Source organism: Rhipicephalus microplus, chromosome 7 (genome assembly GCF_043290135.1).
Source record: "Rhipicephalus microplus isolate Deutch F79 chromosome 7, USDA_Rmic, whole genome shotgun sequence".
Taxonomy (NCBI): Eukaryota; Metazoa; Arthropoda; class Arachnida; order Ixodida; family Ixodidae; genus Rhipicephalus; species Rhipicephalus microplus.
In genome coordinates, this window is record NC_134706.1 from 132,225,988 (window position 1) to 132,251,208 (window position 25,221).

General features: G+C 45.7%; 1 protein-coding gene across 1 annotated transcript in view; it reads right to left on the minus strand.

Annotated features, from left to right (window-relative positions):
- LOC119179557 (protein halfway) overlaps positions 1-25,221 on the minus strand; it is a 101,563-nt gene that overhangs the window by 54,398 nt on the left and 21,944 nt on the right. Inside the window, exons 4-6 of the mRNA XM_037430660.2 lie at positions 24,395-24,524; positions 13,299-13,444; positions 3,616-3,806 (exon numbers count right to left, since the gene is read on the minus strand). Of these exons, the coding sequence (XP_037286557.2) occupies positions 3,616-3,806; positions 13,299-13,444; positions 24,395-24,524 (467 nt within the window). The remainder of the gene's footprint in view (positions 1-3,615; positions 3,807-13,298; positions 13,445-24,394; positions 24,525-25,221) is intronic.

Sequence of the window (25,221 nt, forward strand, 5' to 3'; positions counted from 1 at the left end):
TCCACATGGGAGAAAAAGGCCAAGAGGGGAGATGTTCGCTGGCTGCGGCATCAAGGCGTCCTGTATCTTCAATGGAAGGACAGACGCGTGGTGCACATGATGAGCACCGCCCATACTGCGAACAGCCATGTGACTGCAACAAGAAAACTAAAGGTCGCTGGCCAATGGAAGAAGGTCCCAATTAGGAAACCAAGACTAGTTGAAGAATATAATGCAGGCATGCTTGGAGTAGACAGGTCAGACCAGCTCATCGCATCGTACAATGTGTTGATGAAGTGCGTCAGGTGGTGGAAAACTTTGTTCTTCCCCTGCATCGACATCGCTGTTGTGAACAGTTTTATTCTTTTTGAGGCCCATAGGAGAGAGCACCCCGAAATTCTAGAACTGCACCGAGCGCCTCGTTACGACCAGCTTGCCTTCCGAATGGAGCTTGTGAAGCAGCTACTGGAAATTGAAGCCACAGGTTTTGGCAGCGCCCCTCCCCCTCGAGAGTCTGCGCACAAGCCAAAAGTGATGGAAACTAGGCGCAACTGCAAGTTCTGCTATGCGAGCCGCAAGGTTGAGCACAAGACGAGCATCTTTTGTGAAACGTGTGGCGTTTACTTGTGCTTCATCGCGACCAGAGACTGTTTTGGTGAGTGGCACCGCCACCACAAGAGATAAAACATTTTTGTGTGGTCTCACAGTTATTTACGTGTACTCTTGTAACCTCTGTGGTCTTTAGAAGCAACTACTACCTAACCAATGTATATTCAGAATTTGTATTGCCATCTTTTCGCTTGTTACACCCACTTTTTTTTTGAAAAAAAAAATTGTGTACTTGAGAATTTTTTTGTTTGTTATTTTTTTATTCTTACTGTGTAATAATAACTTCTTCTAAATTTATTGAAATAAATAGACCATTCATTCCTCTACATTTTCATGGGCTGCAGAGCATCTAAAATATTTTTTATCTGCGGATAAAATTTTTTTTCTTGCACCCTCAGAAAATTGTCCCGTAATCACAAGTGATAACTTTTTTTTTTTGCTGTGCAAACAATTTTTTATGTGTACTGTTGAAACTTTTAGGATAGTTAGCTATGTAAATATGCCACAAAACGTATATCTTGAATTTTTTTTTACTGAGATATTTGTGCTCACCATGCTTACTTTTCCACATTTTTTTTGCGGTAGTTGCGAGAAATTTGTTGTTTGGGATTTTTTTTTCAGCTATTGTGTTGCAAACACATGTTTTGTATTTATATCATTAGAAAGTGCATTTATTTGTCTACATTTTGGTGTATTACAATCAACAAAAAAACATTGTTATATAACGATAAACTTTTTTTTCTGCACCACATGAAAACGGGTCTTTTCCTGGCGGTAAGGAAAGAGTTAAAACTTACCTCAACAATAAAAAAACAGGTTCAACACAAGGCAAGATTTATTTGAGACACAAAAGGCCCAAGCAAATAGTCGAGAATTAGAATAGCGTACGCAAAGCTTGTGGGCGTTGCGAGCGTAGCAGTACCGTTCGTCGCTTAAAAGAGCCCGCAAAAGATAAGCATAGGACGTCAGTATTGGGCTAATGGCTATTTAACAGAATCGTCCGCAGTTCCCTTCTGAAGAAATAAAATTTACCACCAATCCCAGTCTTAGGCACACGGAAGGCCCAACACGTCTGGGTGGCTTTCAGCTGCCGTCACAAGTAGCGAACACAAAACTTGTCTACTTTGCAGGGCCTACCGGCAGCCCTGTTGCTGTTGTTTAGTGCATGATCAATCACTTTTAACTTGAAAACAGCCGTGTAGCTTCCGTATCGCCCCATAACGTAACAACATTACGAACACATCATACAAAACACGCTGCAATGCCCACTTGCCACTTTGGCTTGGCTTGGATTTGGTTGAATCGCGGGGCAATAATAGTACGCTCTATGCTTAGGAGATGGCGGCAGATGGCACACGTTATCATCATCAGTGGCTGAAACGAGCAGACGACATTGTTGCGGAAATTTTCGGGGGTGCGATGATTACTCGAGGAAAAAAATAAATCGTATTTTTGTTGGGCAATATAAGGGGTGCGAGAATTATGCGAGTGTGAGGATTACGCAAGTAAATACGGTACGTTCTGCAAACTCTACAAATAACTCCCCTCTGCCATTTCAAGAACCGATGCGAAATTCCCCCACTGCATGGTCTCCGGTATGTTTCTTGCCTACTTTGGCATTAAAGTTGCCCATCTGTATAGTATATTATACCTTTACTTTATTAATGGCCAACTTTACGTCTTTGTAGAAGCGTTCAACCAAATAATCATCATGGCTCGATGTAGGCGCATATACCCACAGCAGATCCACAGCCACCATACTTCTCCATAAAGAAAGCGAGAGAATCCCAATAAAGGGTGTAAGGCAGGGAGGAACGATCACCCTAATGCTATTCACCACATGTGTACAGCAGTATTTCAGGGCCCTAGATTGGAAACAGCTAGGGATAAGAGTTAATAGAGAGCATCTTAGTAACCTGCAATACGTTCATAACATTGCCTTGATGAGTAACTCAGAGGACGAATTACAGCTCCTGATTAGTAAATGGACACGGAAACAGAAAAGGTCTAAAAATTGATCTGCAGAAAACGAAAGTAATGTACAATAACCTCAAAAAAGAACAGTGCTTAGAGATAGGTAATAGTGCACTTGAAGTTCTAAAAGAATACCTCCTGTATTCTAGAATGCCCCTTCACTCAATGCTCCACCTTCACTTGAGAAAAACGATGGGAGAGATCTCTAGGCAGGGCAAGCCACTGCTTATCAGTAATAATCTGCTGCAATTCTTGAGTAGCGCAGCGTCATTTTCAGCTGAGCAGTGGCGCAGTGTGCAACTCTGTCTAGTGAAGAGAGAAAGTCGAGTCGAGGAGCGTTTGTGAATAGGGGGGTACGTGTACTTAGGACAGGTAATAACCGCAGAGCCGAACCAAGAGATTGAAATAACTAGAAAAATAAGAATGAGGTGGAGCACATTTCGCAAAGCACCCTCAAATCATGACTGGTAGATAGGCACTATACCTCAAGAGGAAGGTATATAACAGCTGCATCTTGGCGGTACTTAGCTATGGGGCAGAAACCTGGGGGCTTACAAAGAAGGTTCCGCTTAGATTGGGGACGACGCAGCGAGTGATGGAAAGGAAAATGATAGGTGTAAGCTTAAGAGACAAGAAGAGAGCAAAGTGGGTTAGGGACCAAATCGGGGTAAAGGATATCATCGTTGAAGTGGAGAAAAAAAACTGGGCATGGGCCGGTCATATAGCACATAGGCAGGATAACTGCTGGTCATTCAGGGTAACTGACTGGATTCCCAGAGAAGGCAAACGCACGAAGTGGAGAAAGGAAGTTAGATGCGCCTATGGGATTAAAAAGTTCGCAGGTGTAACGTTACAAAGGAAAGCACAAGACCGGCTTGATTGACAGATCACGAGAGAGTCCTTTGCCCTGCTTTGGACGTAGTCGGGCTGCTGCTGATAATGAAGATGAATTTGTTTACAACTGCGGGGCACTGGATTGTTTTGCGGTGGCACTTTTAATGACAATTCCCGAGGCGACACAAGTTTCACTTGACGACATCTGCATGTACTCACCCTTTTGAGGGCAGCATGAGTGACTTGATGCTGTTGTTGGCCAGCCGCAAGACGCGTGCCCGCAAGGGCAGATTCAGAGGCAACTCCTCAAGGCCCCGTCCCGTGCAGTTGACGTCTACAGTCAGCGACTCGGATGTGTTGCACGCGCATCGATCACAGAGTGGAAAGCCAAACAGGAATGGGTTGCGGCCCTGCATGGGCGAGGTCAGTTCTTATTGAAAGGCCAGTTCAGATCGCACACTTAAGCTTGCACAGCATGCCCTTCACCATTTCTCGAGTCTGAAAAATAAAAACAAATCAAGCTCCAGCATGGATGCAAAAAAAAAAAAAAAAAACTGGCCACGTATCTCCTTGCTTGGCTGCAAATGATGTCTTCTCTCTGGAGGCGCTGAGTGAGATATGGCGCCATCTAGCAGTAGTGTGAAGAAACTAAAGTTGTTTTTAGAATGCAGAGCTACTTTTAGGTGGCAGCACTGGGTCGCTTTAGTTAAAGCCCCTGAATTTTTCAGCACAGTGTAGGAAACACTCGCTATTTTGTTCGTAGCGTCGCATTGTCATCACAGCATAATAAACACTTCGGTCTTTAGGATTAGGTATCTACGCATTTTCTACATAAAGAGACACACTGCCTAGCACTTACATATTGACATTTCCCCTCGAATATGCATAATTGTTGCTTTGATTTACAATGTTCACAAGCATGCACGCAGCTACCAGGTCAAGATGGGTAGGCTTTGAGCACGGGCTTAATCTTTTGCCGGTTGGCTGCATCTTTGGACAGACACCCTCAACAGCCAGACAGGTAAAAAAGTTTGCATGAAAGTATCCCAAGAAAGGCTATAATCTTTAAAATGCAAATGAAGCAATGAAATGAGCTTCTCACAACAGCTTGTTATTGGTCCCTGGCTTTCCGGCAGTGAAGATGGCAACAACTCAAGTGTTCCTAGAATGCACAAAATGACCAAACTTTGAAGAAACGGATATTGCACATGGGCTCACATGGTGATCAAGATTGACTTCACTATGGGACATTACTACCATCATCAAGAGGCCCATTAGAAGGTCAAGTGTTACGTAGGCTATGTGGGCCCGTGTTTGAGATCTGGCAAACCTTGACTAACCCCAGAGACCGAAATTGGGGGAGAGGAGACTGAAAATATTACCGTCGAATCTCATTAATTCGAACACACTTAATTTGAACATCCGTTTAATTCAAACTCGTGATGATGTCTCGTAAAAGCTATGTGTATTTTAATAGGCGAAAACGCCCGGTAATTCGAACGCGCAAGAACTTGCGATAGGTAATTCGAACATACCGCGCTCCGAAAATGCTCTCAGCACCCTACCCAATCCCACAGCGGCACCTGCGACACTTCAACGCTGCGCACAAAGGAAATGAAAAGGAAAGAAAATGCTACGGTGTAATGTTTGCTCCCTCTCAAATGCCGATCTGCGACACGCCCGTGTCACACTTCTCCCTTTTCCATCCCTGCCACGTAGAGACCCTTCTCTTTCCAACGGCGTGCACGAAGAGAGAGAAGAAAAAAAAAGAAAGCTGTTGCTGGGTTGAATGAATGTGTGGTTAAAGGAAAGAAAAAAGGCACTATCTTCTGCAGCCCTTGCCCCTTGCGGGAGCACGGCTCTGCACTTTGGGGGGGGGGGGGGGGGGAGGGAAATCTCTCACATGTCCCCTTTTCCCATCCCTGCCACGTAACCCTTCTCATTTCAACGACGCGTGGGAAGAGAGCAAAAAAAAAATTGACACCGTATCTGCATGTTAATCTGCAAATGTCGTTGACAGACGATTGTCTTGCGTGTGGAGAGTGAACAAGACATTTATTTGATGTTCTGCACAAGAAAATCGGTGAATGGTATTCCGGAGACGCTGGGTTAAAGTGCCTCGAGCGTGCAGCGGAGGCGAACGAATGCATCGTCACGTCACACGTGAGACATGAGCGCAGAACCAGGAACCTGGAACCAGAACCAGGAAGCCATAAGTAAAGAGGTGAGAGGAAGGGAATCTGAACGCCCTACACCACGAAATGTTTTCATAATTTAACTTTTGAGGGTATACTAAAATATTTACACGCATTGACAGCAACCGCCAATTGGCAAAGTTAGTCGTTCTGCTGCTGTCCACCCCCCCCCCCCCCCTGCCCATCAAAACAACAAAAAATTCTAGGTAGCATTGGGACGAACGTTTACAGTTGGCGAAGCTGAATATAGCGTGCCTCTGTACAAATGCGCACTATAAATTTCACCTTTTCGACAGTATAACGTCTTAAAACTAGTTCAAGTCTAACGTAGTCTGACTAGAAATGCACCGCCCAAAAATAGAATTTGTGCTAAGGGGCATTGCGTGGATATTGCTAAAGGGGCGGTGTTGCTGACTTAAATGCGTGTACTTGTGTGTGTGTACATATTATATATATATATATATAAGGGAAAGAAGTGTATACCTAAGGGCTCGTTTTTTCCGTGTTTTGACACAATAATAATGAGATCTAACAGACAGTAATGCCAAAGAATGCACAGGGGAAGTTATTAGAACCAATAGAATGTAAAATAAGAAGAAAGAAAAGCGGGTGAAAAAATAACCAGCCGTGAGCAGGAAACGAACCTACGACCTTCGAATAACGCATTCGATGCTCTAACCACTGCGCTATCACAGCGGCCTTCCCTCTGTCCACTTTTTTGGGTCTATATGTGAATTTAGAAGTAGGAGTGTCAGTCAGCGCCCTCTATAAGCCACGCGACGAGTGTGAAACACTCTTTTATGTGCATGTGTGGCGTCACCTAGCACGTGAACTTATTACGAGCGGGCAGCTGATTAATAGTCCCTCGTATACAACCTAATGACGCCAAGTCTGCCAGTACAAGACCCTGGTTAATGAATAAGGGAAAGAAGTGTATACCTAAGGGCTCGTTTTTTCCGTGTTTTGACAAAATAATAATGAGATCTAACAGACAGTAATGCCAAGAAATGTACAGGGGAAGTTATTAGAACCAATGGAATCTAAAATAAGAAGAAAGAAAAGCGGGTGAAAAAAAATAACCAGCCGTGAGCAGGCTGGTTATTTCCTATTTCAGTGAGCGGCTGGTTATTTCTTCACCCGCTTTTCTTTCTTCTTATTTTACATTCCATTGGTTCTAATAACTTCCCCTGTACATTCCCCTGACAACAGCGCCACCGCCACTGTCACCCGCCGGAGAATCAGCCGAGGTGCGGCCCGGCCGCCTCCTTCATTCCACTGCCCCCTTCTAGGACACTGTACTGCGACAGCGTAGCGAAGAGTGGGAAGCTCTGCTACACAGCAGTTGTTATCGTCGTCTTTAGAAATTGTCGACGCTGGACATTTCTGCGCACAACTTCTCTTTCCAGGAGAATGCTGAAGCCGAAGTAGAAATGCTTTGCAAGCTGCGTGCGAAATTGATTGACTCCCTGCAAGGCAAACGTGTGCAGACGTGCATCAGCAATTACTTCAATTAATAACGGATGTCCTGTGATTTGTGAATAAATGTAAGCTTTCTTAAACTTCCCCCTCGTGCGTTAGCTCAATGCACATACGCCACTGTATGGAGAGCCCTTTGTTTATTTAGCTTTCATTAATTCAAGCTTCTTTTAATTTGAACAAATTTTCGGGCCTCTTCGAGTTCATATTATCGAGATTAGACTGTATTGACATAACAGCGTTAAAGAGCTCATTTCGCAGGAATTTCAGCATCGACTTCGTTGGTTGTGAGCTTGAGGTCATCATCTTCTTTGTGACCGAAAAATCGAGAAAGATGTAAATACCATGAACTATAAATATAACCAAACCCAGGCCATTTACATAACAAGCAGGTGTTTTGCCAGCAGAGTCACGATATTTGTTGAAACTGCTTTGTAAACAAACGCAATATGAATGTCATGCAGCCGAAGGGGTTTCTTTAACGCATCATATATTGCACGGCAGAAGCATAGGATTACACCAAGCATCAAAACACGCGAATCGAGCAACGAGAGGGTGTTCTTAAGACCCAGACATTGTAAAGCATTCAGACAAATTCAATTACCATATACAGCAGTAAAGTGAACAGCTGCATAGGTTTGCGTGTCGCCCTACATATATGTAGTGGGACCGCTGATTCACAAAAGGAATAATTACGGCGTAGTGGGTACCTAACAACTGTGACTGCAGTAGGCGTTCAACGACACTTCGAAACGGTCAATCTTGTGCGCACAATCATTCGTTTCCTCACGGCATGGTTGAGGTATGTACCGAGAACTGAAGCAAGCTAGCAGTAGTGAAAACGTCACAAAGTAGCGATATACTGCTGTACCACATGTGTACAGCAGTATATCTACACTGAAAACCGTGCAGAAGTGCTTCACCCTCCTAGGTAGCAAAATTTTTTCTAGAAATGGTGAGAAAATGTCAATTTTCAAAACATTATAGCTTCACGAGGGCGCAGCCGGGAGCCGTCTTCTTGGGCTCATCGGAAAGAACGCTTTTTTGTGTTCAAATTTCCTGCCTCAGCTGGCTTTTCCCTTTAAAAACAAGCACACAAAAAGTTAATATCTGAAGGTCGTCTCGAGGCCCCTAATTGGCTGTGGCCGCCATATTGCCCCAGGTCGTCTTGCCATTGACCCGATGCTCGCTCCTGGAGATCGTCGTCTGCTGCTTGTGCGTCGCGAGAACATGGCTGTCAAAAATCGCTACTTTGTGACGTTTTCAGGGCTCGACAATCACTTAGGATATAATTACGCTGTAAGCGGATGCAGGATCAGATTACTAGGAGCAGGTGCGCAGTGTACGAGAGCGGCGCGTCATCGGAGTCGTCTTTAGGCCAAACTCTGTTGAGAACGAGACTGCAGGCAAGAACGGCGCACTAGCGTATTCGTAGCGACGTGCTTCTTCTCAAGCAACGAAGCTGTAAGCGAATTCACGATCAGATTGCTACAAGCGGGCGCGTGGTCTACGAGCACAGCGCGTCATTGAAGTTGTCTTTAGGCCTAACTCCACTGACGGCGAGATGAACTTTGCGGGCAAGAACGCCACGCTAAAGCACTCGTGGCAACATGCTTCTTCACAAGCAACGAAGCACATCACTCGCTAGCTCCTCGGGACCACGGACGGGCATTTTACGCATCGGCAGCAGACCCCACTGTCAAGCTCATCAACCCCCTCCCCCCCCCCCCCCACTTCTATGGTCAAGGATTGCTTGGAAAAGCGGCTAGCAGTCTCGCGCGTCGGCATTTGAAGATGCGATAACAAGCGCAGTGGACGCCACCTTTTTGTCATCGTAGGTATGTAGACATTTTGCACACATTCACCGAACGCCGCCGGCAAGTGTATCACGTGCCAGCTGCGCTGTCCATGTGGCCGCACAATTAACGGTCATATGGAGGACTGTCAATAAGCTTTTGTGATGCAATTTAGACTTGCTTGGAGCCTCGCTTGGTATCGCCGTGAACGTCTATGAATGTTCCGAGACAATGAAAGCCTCGTAGATTAGCGTTCCTGTGGCCGGCCATATGATGATGCGTTTCAGGGCTAGAGTGGCAAAAGAGCATGTATAAGGCAGGGGCTCGAGTTTTCATATGCCGGACTCACGTCAATAAATAAACTGCTAAAAAATTTATGCGCCACCAGTTTTCTGCCATATAACTGTTAGTCATTTAAAAAGAAGGTGTAGGCTGTCATTGTGTGTGCCATTTTTCTTATGAAATAAACTTCTCTCTGTAAAAAAATGTTCAGTAATTATTTGTAATCAAGAAGTACCGAATTATGCTAATGACAGCATGAACACAAAAAAATAACTCTAATCATTTCAGTATATCCCCTTATTCAATTACAATCTATTCTATCAAGCCTACTTTAACACCACTCCTTCATACAGAGAACTTGGTCTCAAATCCATACTTGGTCTTTGTAGATAAAAAACCAAAAGGTTATGAAAAAAAAAGTATAAGCAGAAAAAGCACGCTGGGCAGAGGCCAGATGCCTGAGAAATCAAATATCACAAGACAAACCTAAGATCACAAGTTTTAGGTGTTTTGGAGGCGTGTAGAGAAGGTGAAACTTCAAAAGCAGTTTTCTCAATACCGTTTTTATGGCATTTTGCTCAGCTCGTGGAGCAGATATCTCGGCAACCACAGCACAGATTTCAATTCCATTTGTTTTGTAACGCTCCTTCAACTGTGCTTAGAGGGCTACGACCTTAGTTTTTGCATTTCACTCCCTAAAGAATTTTTCGTAGGGTTTCTTGTTTGTAGTGCAAGTGTGCTCATTGCAGTGTCAATGACGAAAATGTTTAACTACAAAATTTAGAGTCGCAAAAAAATTATTTTGAAAATGCACCCCCCTTCTGCATTCAGCATGTATGCTGAATGCAGAATTACGAACTATTTTTGTCATTTTATAAATCCACCAGCACTTCCACGAGGTTCAGTGAAGAAATAATTTGTACAGTAGAATCTCGATGATTTGAATTCGAAGGAAACATGCAAAATACTCCTATCATCCCGAATTCGCATGAACCAAAACAAGATACAGGTGATCATGAAAACGAATGACAACTTTATTGCGATCGATCACTTATTCTTGAAAAAGTCCATGATGTTCTTTCGCACTTTTCTGCTTTCATCGCCCTTCAAGAACGCTGCCTGAAAGACATAAAACCGTGCCACGGTTTTTTTACCGACAGTTCTGGTGCTTACGGTGCAGCGCAGGACATTGAGGGCTTCGTGGTTTTCCGACGTCGACGGCAAGTCACACACCCCGGCATCAGCGTCTCCTTAACCATCTCCTTAACCTCGTCAACCAGTTCTTCAATAAATTGCAGTCCACAGGTCGCTATGTTATCGTCCGCGGTGACGAAGTCTCATGCCGAAGCTTCAGTTTCGAGGTTCTCCCAACCTTTGATGTGCATATCAGCGTCAGGCTCTTCATTATCTTCTGCCAGAGCCGCATCTTGTCCCGAAAACATCCACACTTGCGAAAACAGTTCGTAATCGTGTCCTGCGTCACACTATCGCAGGACATCGCAAGGAAATGTGGCGCGCCTTGCAGACATAACGAACGCATCGGTCTTCCTGTATGTGGCAAGCTTAGGCAGTCCAAAAACTCACAAAGACGATACGAACACAGCAGTTGGAGCAGGAAAACTGGTGTTTAGGAGAGCCCCCATACCATGTGAAAACGGAGTTGCAATAAAAAGGAAAAAAAATTCCGCCATATCCATGAAGTGAATGATGATGAGTGGGCGAAGCTCCGGAGGTAAACCTGGTAAACCATGAATCCTCTGCACATTTTGCCCACTCGATTTTATTACATCGCTCCCCCTAGCGTACGTCGCCGCACTAAATCGAACGATTGCCTTCAACCAATGACACGCGCCATATGTGACATCATTCCTATTTTATAAGATCTCGCGTCTTTCATCAACTACAAGTACCGCTTTCTAGTTTATAACATCTTGCATCTTTTCATCATCAGCTACAAGTACCACCATCTAGTAAACACTACAAGAACTAAACGAGAGGTGGCTACATACAGGAGACGGTACCGCCATCTAGTGAACACTGCAAGAACTAAACTAGAGGTGGCTACATACAGGGGACGGTACCGCCATCTAGTGAACACTGCAAAAACTAAACTAGAGGTGGCTACATACAGGCTACAGGGGACGCACAGCCCACGCCCTAAGGAGCTTCGCCCCTAAAAAAAAACAATTAGCCGCCTAGAAAGCGCTGACGTACCTTGTCAGGCACGTGACAGGGCAGGAAACTAGAAAGACCACGCATGCCTGTCCATTGGTCTATTGTCCCTCTTCTCCTTGCAAACTCGTTTCCCAAGCCGCACACAAGTGGTTTTCCTTTTCTCGCGGAGGCATGGGGGCGGGGCAGTGCACAGCCCAGCGACGGGGAGAGAATGCAACGCTTTTTCGCTGTTTGCGCTAAAGCCCCATGTTCGTTGGCAGCACAAGAGGTGAAGAAAAGTGGGGTGCAAAAAAAATCCCCGCATATCCACGGAGTGAATGATGACGAGTGGGGCGATGCGTCCTTCAGCCCGCCCGTGCTTCCGTCTGCCCGTTCGTTCTTGCTTCCGTCCGTCCGCATGACCATCTGTGCGTCCGTCCATTTTTCCGTGCGTCCATCCATCCGTACATCCATCCATCTGTCTATTAGTCTGTCTGTCCGTCTGTCTGTGCATCCATCTAGTGAACCCTCCAACTACCGCCATCTCGCATCCCCTGTGGCACATGCCTGCTCCGCACATCCATCTATTCATCTGTTCGTCTGCTAGTCTGTCTGTTCGTCCATCCATGCGTCCGTACGTGCATCTGTCTGGTGAACACTCCAAGTACCACCATCCCCCATCTCGCATCGTGGTGGCTATGTACGACAACGACAGAGGATAGATGGACCCACGCCCTAACGAACTTTGCCCCTAAAAACCACCGGCAGTTACGGTGCGCTACTGGCCACTCCACGTCGCGTCGTTCGTGTGAACTGGTCATTTGCGCATTCGTATCATCTGCGGCAGCTGGGGAAACTGTTCTTATATGACAGAATTATGGCCTATTTTATATAATGTAGGCCATCCAAAACAACCTTAAAATTCCTATCATCGCAAAATTCACCTCAACCTTAATCGTGTCATCGAAATTCTGCAGTATCTCATTAGGTCTTTGTGTTATCGCCTTTAAATTTTTACGGAAGCCCTGTGAGGCAATTTTTACTGTCTGTGCCAATTTTCATCAACATCCAACACGAAACAAGAAAGTTCGTTTTGAAAGGCACGTCCCCCCTTAAGATGGCCATGCGCATGAAGCTCAATTGCACCATCGCGATCTACTCTTGAAGGCAAAGCTCAAGCATCCTCCAATTTTTTTAACACCGATGTCCTGGAGGTGGCTTCACTTCACAAGGCCATGTAAGAAACACAGCTTGTTATAACTATTGAAAGCATAACTTCAATTTGCTATACAAAAATCACCAAGTATCCACAAAAAGTCCTAGTTGATTCCCCGTATCCAGCATTTCACCATCAAAAGGAATGAATTGCATAATGTCAAGTCGCTGTAAGCTGTGATGTCTTAGATGTAGAATTCTTATGCTTTGTAGAAGCAGCACAAGAAGGGTACGTTACGAAGTTCATTATTAACTTAGTTACATTGAGAGCTAATTTGTTTCATCCAGTTTTGGCATTTTAACACATGATAGCAGTATAAAGCTTGTTTCACAGAAGCTCTGGTTTCGGTGTCGATGGTTGTGAGCAAAAACTCAGCGAAACAAATGAATAAATAAAAATATTTGGTTCTAGTGGGATTTTTACCCAGGTCTTCGTGTGGCAAGCAAGCCTTCTACCGCAGAACCATGTCTGTGCTTGTGTGTTTGGAAAGTGTCTCAGAAAAAACTGAACACGTATATCATGTTTAGCGAGGAATCTCTTTAATACACCTAACAATGCGTTGCTTAGAATCGTACCAGGCATGGAAACGTTAATTGCAGAGAGAGCTTTAAGGACCACAGAGCACTCAGCAACAACTAGTCATCGACATAAGCAGCAACAGCATTGTCAAAGTGTGCAGCTGCGCAAGTGTACACGTTGCCTCATCCTCAAAGGCTCAGGCCCCTCCCCAATTTGTTAGAGAACAAACTGTGCTGCCAAGAATGTGAGACCAAACTCACCCACCTTCCACTCGTGCGGCGAGGCACACTCAGTGATGACGACATCGTGGAGCTCAATCCCCGGCCCGTGATTGGCCACTCGTGAGGTGAGCGAATGCAGCAACTTGTTTCGGCGCTTGGCGAATTCCTCGTCGCAGCGCCACGGATTTCCTGGGAGCCGAAATTTCTCTCACTGCTTACCGTTCCTTCACAGTGGCACACAGCTGCACCATCAGCGCTGCATATCCACATTTTCTTTTTTTCGTTGGTGTCTCGTTATCAGGCACTTTGTGCTTCCACAAGTTTCACGTCACTGAAGCAAGCCAGTTGCTAGACATCACCGCGTGATTGTACTTTTGACCTAATATGCAACTTCGTTAGTGTGGTATCACATCACAGTGTGCCTGGAATATAGATAGCTTGTGATTTTTTAATTACACGTTACATAAAAAGAGCTAACAGAAAAAATGGCTTCTGGCGCATGGTATTCTTGCGAAATTCCCAGCCCATTCAAAAATTTACCTTGATGATGCAAACTTCAATTTGTACACAAAATAAATGTGACCAAAGACAAGCAGCCACCAATACCAGTCTGTATCTCAACCCGGAAAACATATGCTTACCTGATAGGCTGCCTATGGCTTATCCAATTCTTGCCAATGCCCAGATTTACACTGGCCATCACAAGAGGGCAACCCCAAACAGTTCGGAGGTAGCCCACAAAATGTGGGATACCTCTGAAGTTTTGTGAAGAGAGAGAAAAGCTTAGATGATAGATGGAAGCTCTTCAACACTAATATTGTATTCAGTCGCATAACGAAGCCACACACATAATAAACCCCCCACCCCCACGTAGGTTCTTGAATAAATTCCATGTTTTATTAAAGTATTTGTTTATTTTATTTCAGTGCAATAGCCAGTGCCATTGGCAATCGAAACAGGGTTAAATCATGCCATTATATCACAAAATAATGAGGCATTGAAAGTCAAAACATACTTCAGGAACCATTCTAAACAGGTGCCAGCAGCACGAGTGCGGACAACATCAATGAAAATTTAAAAATCGCGCCTTTTGTGGCAGAGCACTATCTGTCAAATGCAGAAGAAACCTCTTTGCAAACAGTGCCACGCAAACACAGAAGCATGAAAACAAAGCAAAAAACAAAGTGCAACCGTGCCAATACTATGCCCACTAACACCGCAACCACACCCACCACGCCACGCCACGATGCGCACCCGCAACCTGCCTGCCTCGCTATTCGACAGTGCATTTTTGTTATTTAGTTTCTTGTAGTGAAATTTCTTGGACACCCCTGGCGCAGAGCATGATCGGCCGGTACACTAGCTACATGGCTAGTATTAAACTTAGTCGAGCATGCGCTGGAGCACGAGAACCGAGTGGCCGGACAACTTTTCAGCGTCGATCCGTGTGCGTGCGTTACTGGAGAAAAAAAGAAGAGCTTTACGCTACAAAAAAAGTTCGTCGTGAATGCACAAGCCAAAGCGAGGACAGTTTCCTTTTGTGTTGCTTCGTAGTCCTACCACTGAATCAAAGGCCGGCCGTGGTTGGACCGACATGCGAAATTTTTGCTGTATAGCTCAGTGATAGTTTTTTATCTCCCACGTAATGAACACTCATTCCATATTGATGTTCATTTTTCTAAATAAAAAAAAAGGTGAGTACATTACGCAAGCAAATACGGTATTCCAGTCGTGAACAATCCAGTTGGCTCTCACTTCCGTTTCACAATACCATGGCATGAATTAACCAATTGTAGTGTTTGAGTGTATTTTATTCACCCATTGTGTTGGCTGAAACTGCACTAAACAAATACTGATACACTTTAGCATCCATTCTTCTTAGATGTGATATAACTGTGGAACAAACCACCAAACGCCATTGTTCTTTTAGAAGACGTCGCCAGTTTGGAAAATGCTATGGAGGCGCACTTACGAGAGTGCCAAATTAAAACTTTACAGTGATAAGCGAGATAAATGACTTCATGTTCACTGTACATAGTTTGAAAAACGTCGATTATTTCAAATTGTTTTGTACTGCACTTCAAGGATTATCTGATTTCATCAAGAAATGTCAAGTGTTACGTGAATTTATGTATCTTGCACATTTTTTTATGTACGTAAGTGTATCGTCCCCTCTGCTATGACCCTCTACAACACTTGACAGTTGACAGATCAATAAGTAAATGAATAAGCAACTTGTATTCATGACAGCTTTGTCAACAGACAATTGCAGTGCAGTGCACCTTTCTTGCTCTGAACACTATTCTTATGAAAGTGGCACAATACATGATTGAATTGTGTCCCTGTAATAAAATCACCTGAAGGCATGACTTTTGAAAAGAAAACAACAAAGTGGATCAATAAGAACACCAAGCTGTGGTTGGCTTCAGTTCATGCAATAAAGGGCAGCTTCATTTTCAGGTCACTTTTCCACATCACAGTACATTCAAACCTCATTAAAACAAAGTTACATCTAACACAAACATAAGTTTGTTATATCCGGAAAATCAAAACAAAGGTTTATTTTTAACACTATATCTACTGCAAGACTATCTTTCATTTACTTCGTTACGACGGATATTTTGTTATACAGTCGAGCCCGCTTATAACGAACCTGAGCGTGACGCAGCATCCATTTGCTGTATCCCAAAGTACGTAGTACATGAAACACAGCTTTTAAAAAAAGTTGCGAGTGAAAACACAAACTTCTTTTGCCCCCAAAAAGTTCGTGATGCACATGTTTCGAAGAGCAGAAGCGATAAGGGCGGTCTCGAGTCTATTTAAAATGGCAGGTTGCTCGTTCGCCGAGGCCCGTGGCATAAGCTTCATGAGGCACTGGCTCCAAAGCTTTGCCGTTCTTGCAATCCGATTTCTCCCAATCGCTCTCGCCACGTACTTCATTCACAATGCCCCAATCCGTGCACGGCTCCACAGTGTCGGCATCATCATCGGCCGTAATTAAACCATCGCAACAGATGTCCACCCCGTTCTCCCAGGTAGAAGTCGGCGACGCGCTGCCCAAATCGCCACCGCAGTTCGGAAGCTTCAGGTTCGACATCAGGCTCGATGTCAACGAAGTCGGCCTAGCGAAAACAGTTTCGCGCGCATGTAGCCGTCACCGCCGCCCACGAAATATCCACCATCTCCACAGCTGAATATCGGGACGCCCGAAGCAGCAAGTTGGCTGCCAGGTGGTCAACAGTTATGAGCAAGCGCTCCGCAACGCGGCACCTAATGCGCGGATTACATTTAAGCCAAGCGGTCACACTTTCCACGTTTTGTTGAGCGGCAGGAAAAAGCGTGCTAGTCCTTCCGTCGGCCATCATGACCACACACGCACACCAAGAGCGAGCAAGACGGGCACACGCGACACACATGCCAGAACCCCTGGAACAGTTCAGTCAGAAAACGAAACTGATTCGAGCCAGCGTGGGCGGGGCGTCACAAAGCGGTGGAGACGGGCGAAGGGATTGTGATCAAGAGAGGAGAGCACACTTGCGAGAGAAGGGCAAGGAGTTGTGATAAAGAGGGGGGAGGATGCGATGATGGGAGGGCGACCTTGAAAACCGAAACACATGGGAAGGAGGCAGGTTGGATAGCTTGCTTGAAAGGTTCGCGAAACTCACATGTAGAAAAACTTGGAAAGGGTGCCTGTGCGTGCAGAAGTCAAAAACGTGGCCGCATGGATCAGTGCACACGGCAGTGTTCGAAGAATCGGCGGCCATGGTAAAAAAATTGTTTTGTTGCGCCGGCGGGTTTGCGTGGCTTCACGAACTTCGATATTTCGCGATTCGTTCCACGCAAATCAACAGCTGTTTTCGCGCTTCAGCACGCGCACTGAAGGTATGCTGAGCCGAGTGCGAAGTGAGCGAGACCAAGTCCTCAACACGAAACGAATTGCAAATTATCAGAGTCGATGGGGTAGCGTACACGCGTGCACTAGATGCAGACTATCAGATACAGTCGGTGGCCGACGATGTTGACAAATGGTCTGGTCACTCTAGGCCGGCGACCCCAACGACAGTACCAGCAATCAAAAACAGGGTAGATGGCTGACCCGGCTTCGAAAGATCGGTGGCAGTGTGAAAACAAGGGCCTCGTGTGGCGATGCAGGGTGCTCAGAGTAGCGGGGGGACAAAGGACGGAGAGGTGCATAACAAACAGCAGTCGGGGCATGAAGGAAGGAAACAGCTTTCCTTCCTCCATGGGTAGGGTAGAGCGGCAACTAGAGGGTCGCGGAGGACGGGTCGGCGTTTAACAATAAGAATGTATAGGCACCTCCCCGATACCTGATCAGTGGCCAAAATTGGTTTCCCGGGAAGTCGGCAGACCGCTGACTCCGTTCGCTGTAACCGATCAGCGGCGCTTGGAGACGTTCGTTGTAAGTGCGATTTTGTGCCATTGAACCAATGTATACTTTCACGGTGTGGGGATCTGAGGCGCGCCCGCAACCATTTCGCGGGCATTCCGCCACACGGCCACACCCTTTTGCTTTCCCGCTTTGTTAACACCACGTGGCGATAGATGGCGCCACGTGCGGGCACGGCATGCGGTACGCGCGCGCCGAGGGAGCGCTCTTTTCTCCGTGGACAGCGCCGGGTAAGCACGTGTTTTCCTTCGTCCGCATCCCCTTTGGGAATCGCCGGACTGTAACCTGCCCGGGGTGGCCTTGGGCCCCTCGGCAGGCGTGTTTACTTGAGTGCTAGCTTCGGTAGCGTACGCTAAGCCCACAGCGGTGCCTAGTGCTTGAAGTGGTCGTACCACAACGAGCCGCACTTGCCGTAGGCCTACGCGTACGAGGTTTGCCCTAACACTCGCGACCAGGCCCAGTGGCCATCGTGAGAGTGCGCAGCAGAGCCGTGAGGGACCTTTTCCCGACCGGCGTGTCAAAGCTCGCCATTGCCAGCTGCGACGTGCTCGCGGTTTTCCCCTTATTGTGAACGTCTGCGTGCGGGTGCCTTTGCTACCCGCGTCCCGGGAACGGACGTTGTACTGTTGTTCGGGGTGCCGCCAGAGGCAATAAAGTGTTGTGTACTTTTGCATTAGAACACTGTCTATTTGCCGCGCCGCGCTAAACGCCTTATTAGTTGAGCGCACGCGGAGCGGTGCGCTACACGCGAGTAAACGGAGTAGCGGCCCTGTGGCTCGCTAAGCGTGAACCCACGGTGATCGTCCGCTGCAGTTAGTAGCGGGGTCACCATAACGGTCACGCAGATATTGTTCGTTTTAAGCAAAAGTTCATTTTAAGTGGGGCCGTTATATGTGGGCTTGACTGTATCTGGTATCGTTATATCGAGGTTTGTTTTAAACCTCAATCTTTGTTACTGAATGGGGCCAGTTAGACAACTCACCTAAGGAGGGAACACAGATTGTCACAGATTCCAAGTGTCGCTGGCATCGGTTTGCAACACCGTCACGTGACCCTTTCTGCCACCTTGCCAGCCGGCATCGTTCAGAGCAGTGACGTGGCTAGCATGGCGTGCGCTTGCAGGTGATTGTTTTTTTTTTTTTTTGCTGCTAATAAAAGTGAATGCTCACCGTTAAGTAACCTAAATATAAAGAAAGCATGACTTGATCTTTCGTAAGAGACCTTTTGCAATAAAAGTCAACCATGACAGAGCAGACGATAATGTTTACGCGGTTCTGGTTTCTGGAGAGAAAGCGGATGGCGACTCTGAACAAACAATTGTTCACAGTACATTTTTGCCCCCTTCGGAAGAACTGTCGACATGCCGGGAAGTGTGCTGTGCCAGGCTGTTGAAGCGGACAGACATCCGCAGCGACAGATGAAGTGTCCTTGATGCAGCGACAGTTTTTCAAGCCACCGGAAAACCTGAATGTACAGACTGAGTGGAACAATGCAAGAGGACGCGCGAACTTCGGAGTTACGCAAATAACATACGTGTGTGATCATCGTCACTTTGACCAAGCGAACGTTTGCCCCGCCTTTCAGCACACTGTCAATGGCCAAACAGTCTCGACTACACAAGGATAGGGGGACCTAAAGAGGGTGGGGGGGGGGGGGGGGGGCGGCACTTTTTGAATATTTCTGAGCATGACCTGACGCTTAGAGTAGAAAATGTCAGCACAAATGTAGCTGTAACATAGTCGTGACGGAAGCTGCCGTTAGCTCAATTTTTCAGATGCGCAACGTGCACGGAAAAGTTTGAATGCAAAGACAGAGCCGCCTGAAATGTTGAAAGCAGGGAAGTCGCCCTCACTGAAAGCTGCAGACGTCAACACAGGTTTGCTAGTGTCAAAGACTCACTAGTGTAGCCTAATTGTGTGCAAAACATGGAGGAAAGTATTTTTTTTAAGCTTCAACAAATCGGTTGTGCAGCTTCCACTGAAAGAGCTGTCAAAATAAACAAAAACTCAACTGCGGTTGCAGCTCTAAAGGAAAACGTGTGCCATGACGCTCTTACGGCATTCATGGAAGTGCCAAAAAGCAGCAGCTCAACTTTACCATTTTAAACTGCACAGCGCCTTTTTTCCGCCACACCCAGGCTTCATGCGCCTGTCCTGATTTTGATGGTCGTGTCTGTCCATCAATTCCAACTTCAAAGGCAGCTGTCAAGTTTAGGAGGGGCTGGAGAATCAAGCATTGTGCAGTGTTCTCAGAGAAAGCCACACTTCGTTGGGCTACCCCCAAGAGTCTATCAAGTGAGAAAAGGAAATGATTAAGGATCTTGAAAACTTGTTTCTTTTTTGACACTACCCCCAAGCAACATGCACTGACCTCAGTGAATTATGTGCTGTAATTTGGTCACATGTACATCTGCACAGCATCAGATCCCCTAGCAGGATTTCCCCATAAAATGTAGCTACATGTTTGCGTGTGAATTCAGGTACTCGAATGTGAGCGCTCTAACGGCAACGATCTTTATAAGGCGATTGTGTTCCAGTTTTGATTATTTGCTCCGAGCTTCTTGATATTTTCTTGTTATCCTGTGTTCCCAGCCACATTCATATGCTTCTAAGCTAATCTTCACCTATTAACTTAGAAATACTTAAATTTTTGAATCGCTTGGAATAAAATTTCTATGCGGCCGGGCAATGAGCAGTCCGCACCTCAATTTTTTTTTTTTTCGGCCACACATTGCTGTGTTGGGAACCTCAAAATAGTGAGTTGGCTCGTAAAATACAAATGACCAAATTATTCGTCCTGACAAGCTGAACAGCTAACGTGCCACAGCGCAAATTCTACAACAATGCATGAAATAAAAATATGTGCAAGCTTTAAACGTTTGTGAGTGTTTCATTCGTAGCGCTTTTTGTCGCTTTCAAATATAGGCCTGTTTATATAGAGAATGCCTAATCCATCTACTGCAGGTGCAATCGTTCAAAATGTTTATCAGTAAATTTCAGTGCATACACCAGAGGCCGTAAACTCTTTACCCAAGCACATACTCGTCCCATCAAAACAGCCTCAGAATGCAGTCCACCGCACCATCAGCACGCGGCCAAGAGAACCACTCAAACTTCGTGCTGAGATCCAGGCTGTGTCCACCTTCATTTATGCAGCGGTTGTAGCGGGGAAGCTCTCAATATGAATCTCGCTAATTTAGTTCTTTCGGATATGAAGTGCTCCAAGTAGGCAGCACCAGTTTTCGGAGACGGTACGCGGAAGAGACAATGAGCATACGACACACAACGTGCTAAGCATGTCACGTGACCAGATTGCAAAACGATCGCAGCGCCCCCATATTTTGGGAGACGGTGAGCAGTCACGTTATTTCTGTGGCAAGCCTGTTCAGTTTCTCAACTGGCTCCACCCAGTAACATTGACCTCGATATAAAGAAATTGAACATAACAAAATATTGGTTATAATGAAGTGAAAAGTAGTCTCACATGAATGTAGTGTGAAAAATAAATCTTTCTAACGAGAAACAAACGTCAATATAACACGGATATAAAAATATTAGTTATAACAAAGTAAATGAAAAATAGTCTTGCAATAGTAGATATACGGTTAAAACTATATCTATAAAACAAATTATTGAATATAACAAAGTTACTTTCATCTATGACGCAACTTTGTTATACAGTCGCCGTCCGATTTTTCGGACTCCAAAAATTCAGACTTCTTGGATATTTCCGACTTCAATAATGCAACGTCAGGGTTCCCATAGGGCTCATGCATTTTTACGACCAATTTTTCGGATGAATTCGCCCCTGAGAATTGGATTTTTTGGACTAAATCGCCTGTGTTCAGCCGCGCCACGAACTTGTAAGGGTGCCGCCATGTTAGAATTTTCGCCGGCTTGACATATCTTGGTGACTTGGGTTTAAAATGACTTTCCTGCCTGCGATATTGGAAAGCGAATGCCATATTTCAAGTTTCCAAGGCTGTGTTTGCCATAGAAACCGCGGCACCGGGACCATTTTTTCGTCGTCCGTCCAGCACAGTGATCAGCACTACCGTCATCGCACAGTACGGGGAGGAGGCGGAGTAAAGACTATTTTTCGCAGCCCTTGCAGCTTGCCAGCTTGTTCCAGTCGCCGTTTAGCACGTGTTCTGTCGGGTCGTATCGAGACAATGTGTGCTTTGCGGCGGCTATCTGCGGCATTGAATTTTATGTGCTGGAGCTCGACGCCATGGCTCCGCTATCTGTACCATCGCGAGAACCAAGTGGTGCGAAAAAGCATAGGAACTATACGACCATGACACTGGAGAACACAGCTGCAATTATCGAGTTAGTAGAGAGTGGACGGTAACAGCTTAATGTCGCCAAAGAATACCACCTATCAAATCAAACGGTATCCGGCTATGTCAAAAACCGAATGAAGATATTTACAGCGTTTGAGAATTCATACAACAAGAGCCAGAAAAATGACAGCAAAGGCGTACATCCAGCCCTTGAAGATGCTCTGCAGTTGTGTTAAAAGGAGTGTTGACAAAGAACCTGCCCGTGTCGAGAGATTTGTTGAAGGAAAAAGCCAACTCGTTCGCACTCAAAATGGGCATCGAGGATTTTAAATTCACTGACAAATGGCTTTGCGGCTTCAAGAAGAGGTATCAAATTCTGTTCAAGAAAGTAAGCGGTGAAAGCGGAGTGGTTGACCAGACTCTTGTGTCTGATTACCGTGTGACGAAGTTGAAATCCTTGCTTAAAGAATACGCTCCTTCGGACATCTTCAACTGCGATAAGACAGGACTTTTCTTTAAGATACTCCCGGACCGTACGCTAGCATTTTCGGGAAAATCGTGCTCCAGCAGGAAGCTTAGCAAGGAGCGCTTAACAGTAATGGTAGGTGCCAATGCCACCGGTACAGAAAAACTGCCTCTTTTTGTCATAGGGAAGGCGAGAAATCCTAAGTGCTTTAAGCCGGTGAAAACCCTCGCTGTGGACTATGACAGTAACTCCAAGGCGTAGATCACGCAGTCTTTATTTAAAAATATCTACGCAAAACTTGACCGCAAGTTTGTGCGGCAATGCAGGAAAGTCATATTTTTTGTTGACAACTGTGGCGCGCACGGTAGTGTGCCGAACCTTGAGGCCATGGGCTGGAATTTTCGCCGCTTAACACCACAAGCGCGCTCCAGCCAATGGACCAAAACATGATCCGAAACATCAATGCACGCTACCGTGCCCACCTGCTCAGCCGCACCGTCTTGTGCCTTGACAATGGAAAGGCCTACAAGGTCGAAATGCTGGCCACCATCCATATGTTGGCCGAAGCTTGGAAGGCAGTGAAAGCAGACACTATTGCACATTGCTTTAGGCATGCCGGGTTCGTTGCTGCCGAAGAGGCCGAGGTGAATGACCTGAACGTAGGTGATCCGGACCGCACCGATGGCGGGGAGGACCTAATGCGCGACCTGCATAGTGGTGGAGTGGATGTGCCTGCCACGATGACATTTAAGGACTTCGTTCGTGCGGACAATGACATTGTTTCGTGCCCAGAGCCCACAGACAAAGAAATTCTTCGCCAGGTAGTGCTGCAGCCATAGAGCGGCTCGGATGATGACGACGATGATCACCCGCAGCCGTCGGCAACGGATATCCCCACGCGGTGACACTTTTGTCAAGCATTTACGGTGACAATGTCACCATGGCGCAAATACGGGTGAACCAAATTGTTTCCAAGCGTAGTATGAGGCAAGGCAGAATCATGGACTTTTTTAAGCCTGCCTGATGCAATAAAGTTTATATTTTTGACAAAAAGGAACTTTTTCGGACTGTTGGATTTTTTTTTGGCCCACGTTCGAAAAATGGGTCGGCAACTGTAATGAGGCTTGAGTGTATGCCACGTTCCATTTACCAAGTTTTGTTATCGTCCCAAAACACTACACAATGCTGAGCACAAACCGTGCCTGCAACTTTCAAGAAGCTTCCTGACTGTAGTAGATCATTTCGATAAGATCACGCCTCTTCTGCGAACTGTACAGATTATTCTGGAACCTACGCCACCGCCAGCGATAACGCTAGAACATTCGACGGCAAGAGTATAAATGCCGACGCGCTTCGCCGCTTGTCAGTAGTTGATCGACGGCCGACGCTCCGTTCGCCGCTATCAGTCCAAGACTGCTACTGTAATCGGAGTTTCCGTTTACCGGGCACAGGTTCGCCCAAATAAGCAGTTAAATTCTAACACAAAGTCTCCTGTCTTCGGCCATGTCACGACACCGTCACAATATATAATTGAAAAGGCATTGTTAGGTGTCAAATAAGAAGCCATGGTGGATGTTGACAAATTTATATGTCATGGGAGAAGCTACTAGGTAAAAAGAAAAAGGTAAGACTTGTCAGCAGTGTGACAAACACAGCTCTCGTTCGTTTTTCTGCCCTTAATCTGCGCTGAATCAGTTCATGTTGTGTGGCTATAATTCAGTCATTCACTTTAACGACAGAAGCTTTCACGGTCATTTTCACGACTTTTGCAACTTTTTTTTTTCTGCCCTTAATTTGCCCTGAGAATTGTGTAGTGTTTTGGGACGATAAAAAAACTTGGTAAATGGAACGTGGCAGTATTTTGAGTGCAACCCATGATTCAGAGGGAGAGATTAGCAGATCGAATCGCACCATGCTGTTTGGCAATGGGCCACAGCCAAGCGAATACAGTCAAATCAAGTTTACCGGTGCTGCCTGACTCACCAGAGAGAGAGAAGTGCTCCAGCACAGTGTTGTTGGCAAAGGCATGCGTTGGAAGAGTGGTGAGGAGGTTCTGGTGGAGCCATAGCCACCTCAGTTTTTGCAGACCCTCCAGCCCCGGCACCGAATGCAACTGCACCAAATGCGGTCAAGCAAGTTTATGAAATGCGGGAGCATCAACGAGCAAGAGAAAACCATTTCCATAGAGCACCCGTATGACACTACAAATGTACATTTGTTTTGTGCTTTACGTATATTCGCTTTATTTTTCTTTCCAGAATGAACAACTGGGAGAAATTTTGGCAAATAGTAAATGCCCAATTCCAAAGTGAGGCAGAACACAAATTAAAGCTGTAATTAAAAGTCTGATGAACTAACAAAAATGGTGAAGTTTGTACCAAGTTTCACAAGGCTTAAAATGGCAAAACTGGACGATTATAAACTGTAATCTGGTTGATTCAACGTTTTTGCTAGGCTTGAGCTAAAATATTGAATTCGTGGTAATAAAACAATTGTGTTTCCAAGTACACAGAACTGCCACTAATATGCCATTGGCAAGGGAGTAGACAGGGGGTGGCAGACCAAGACTGTGCCCACGCCCCTCCTCAAAAATTTTTTTCACCATGGCATAGAGAGTGGAAAAAGACCAATTGAGAGGTGCCCTTCCTCCCAAAAGAAATTTCTGGGTACGACCCTGGCCATTGATACAATTCTTGTGAAGCTTATTGGCTTCTTCTTCTTTTCTTATTTTTAAAGATTTTGGTCCAAGTTCGGTGGGATAGACAGGGTGGTTGGAAGGTAACATACTCTGAAGAGCGGTTTGGAACTTT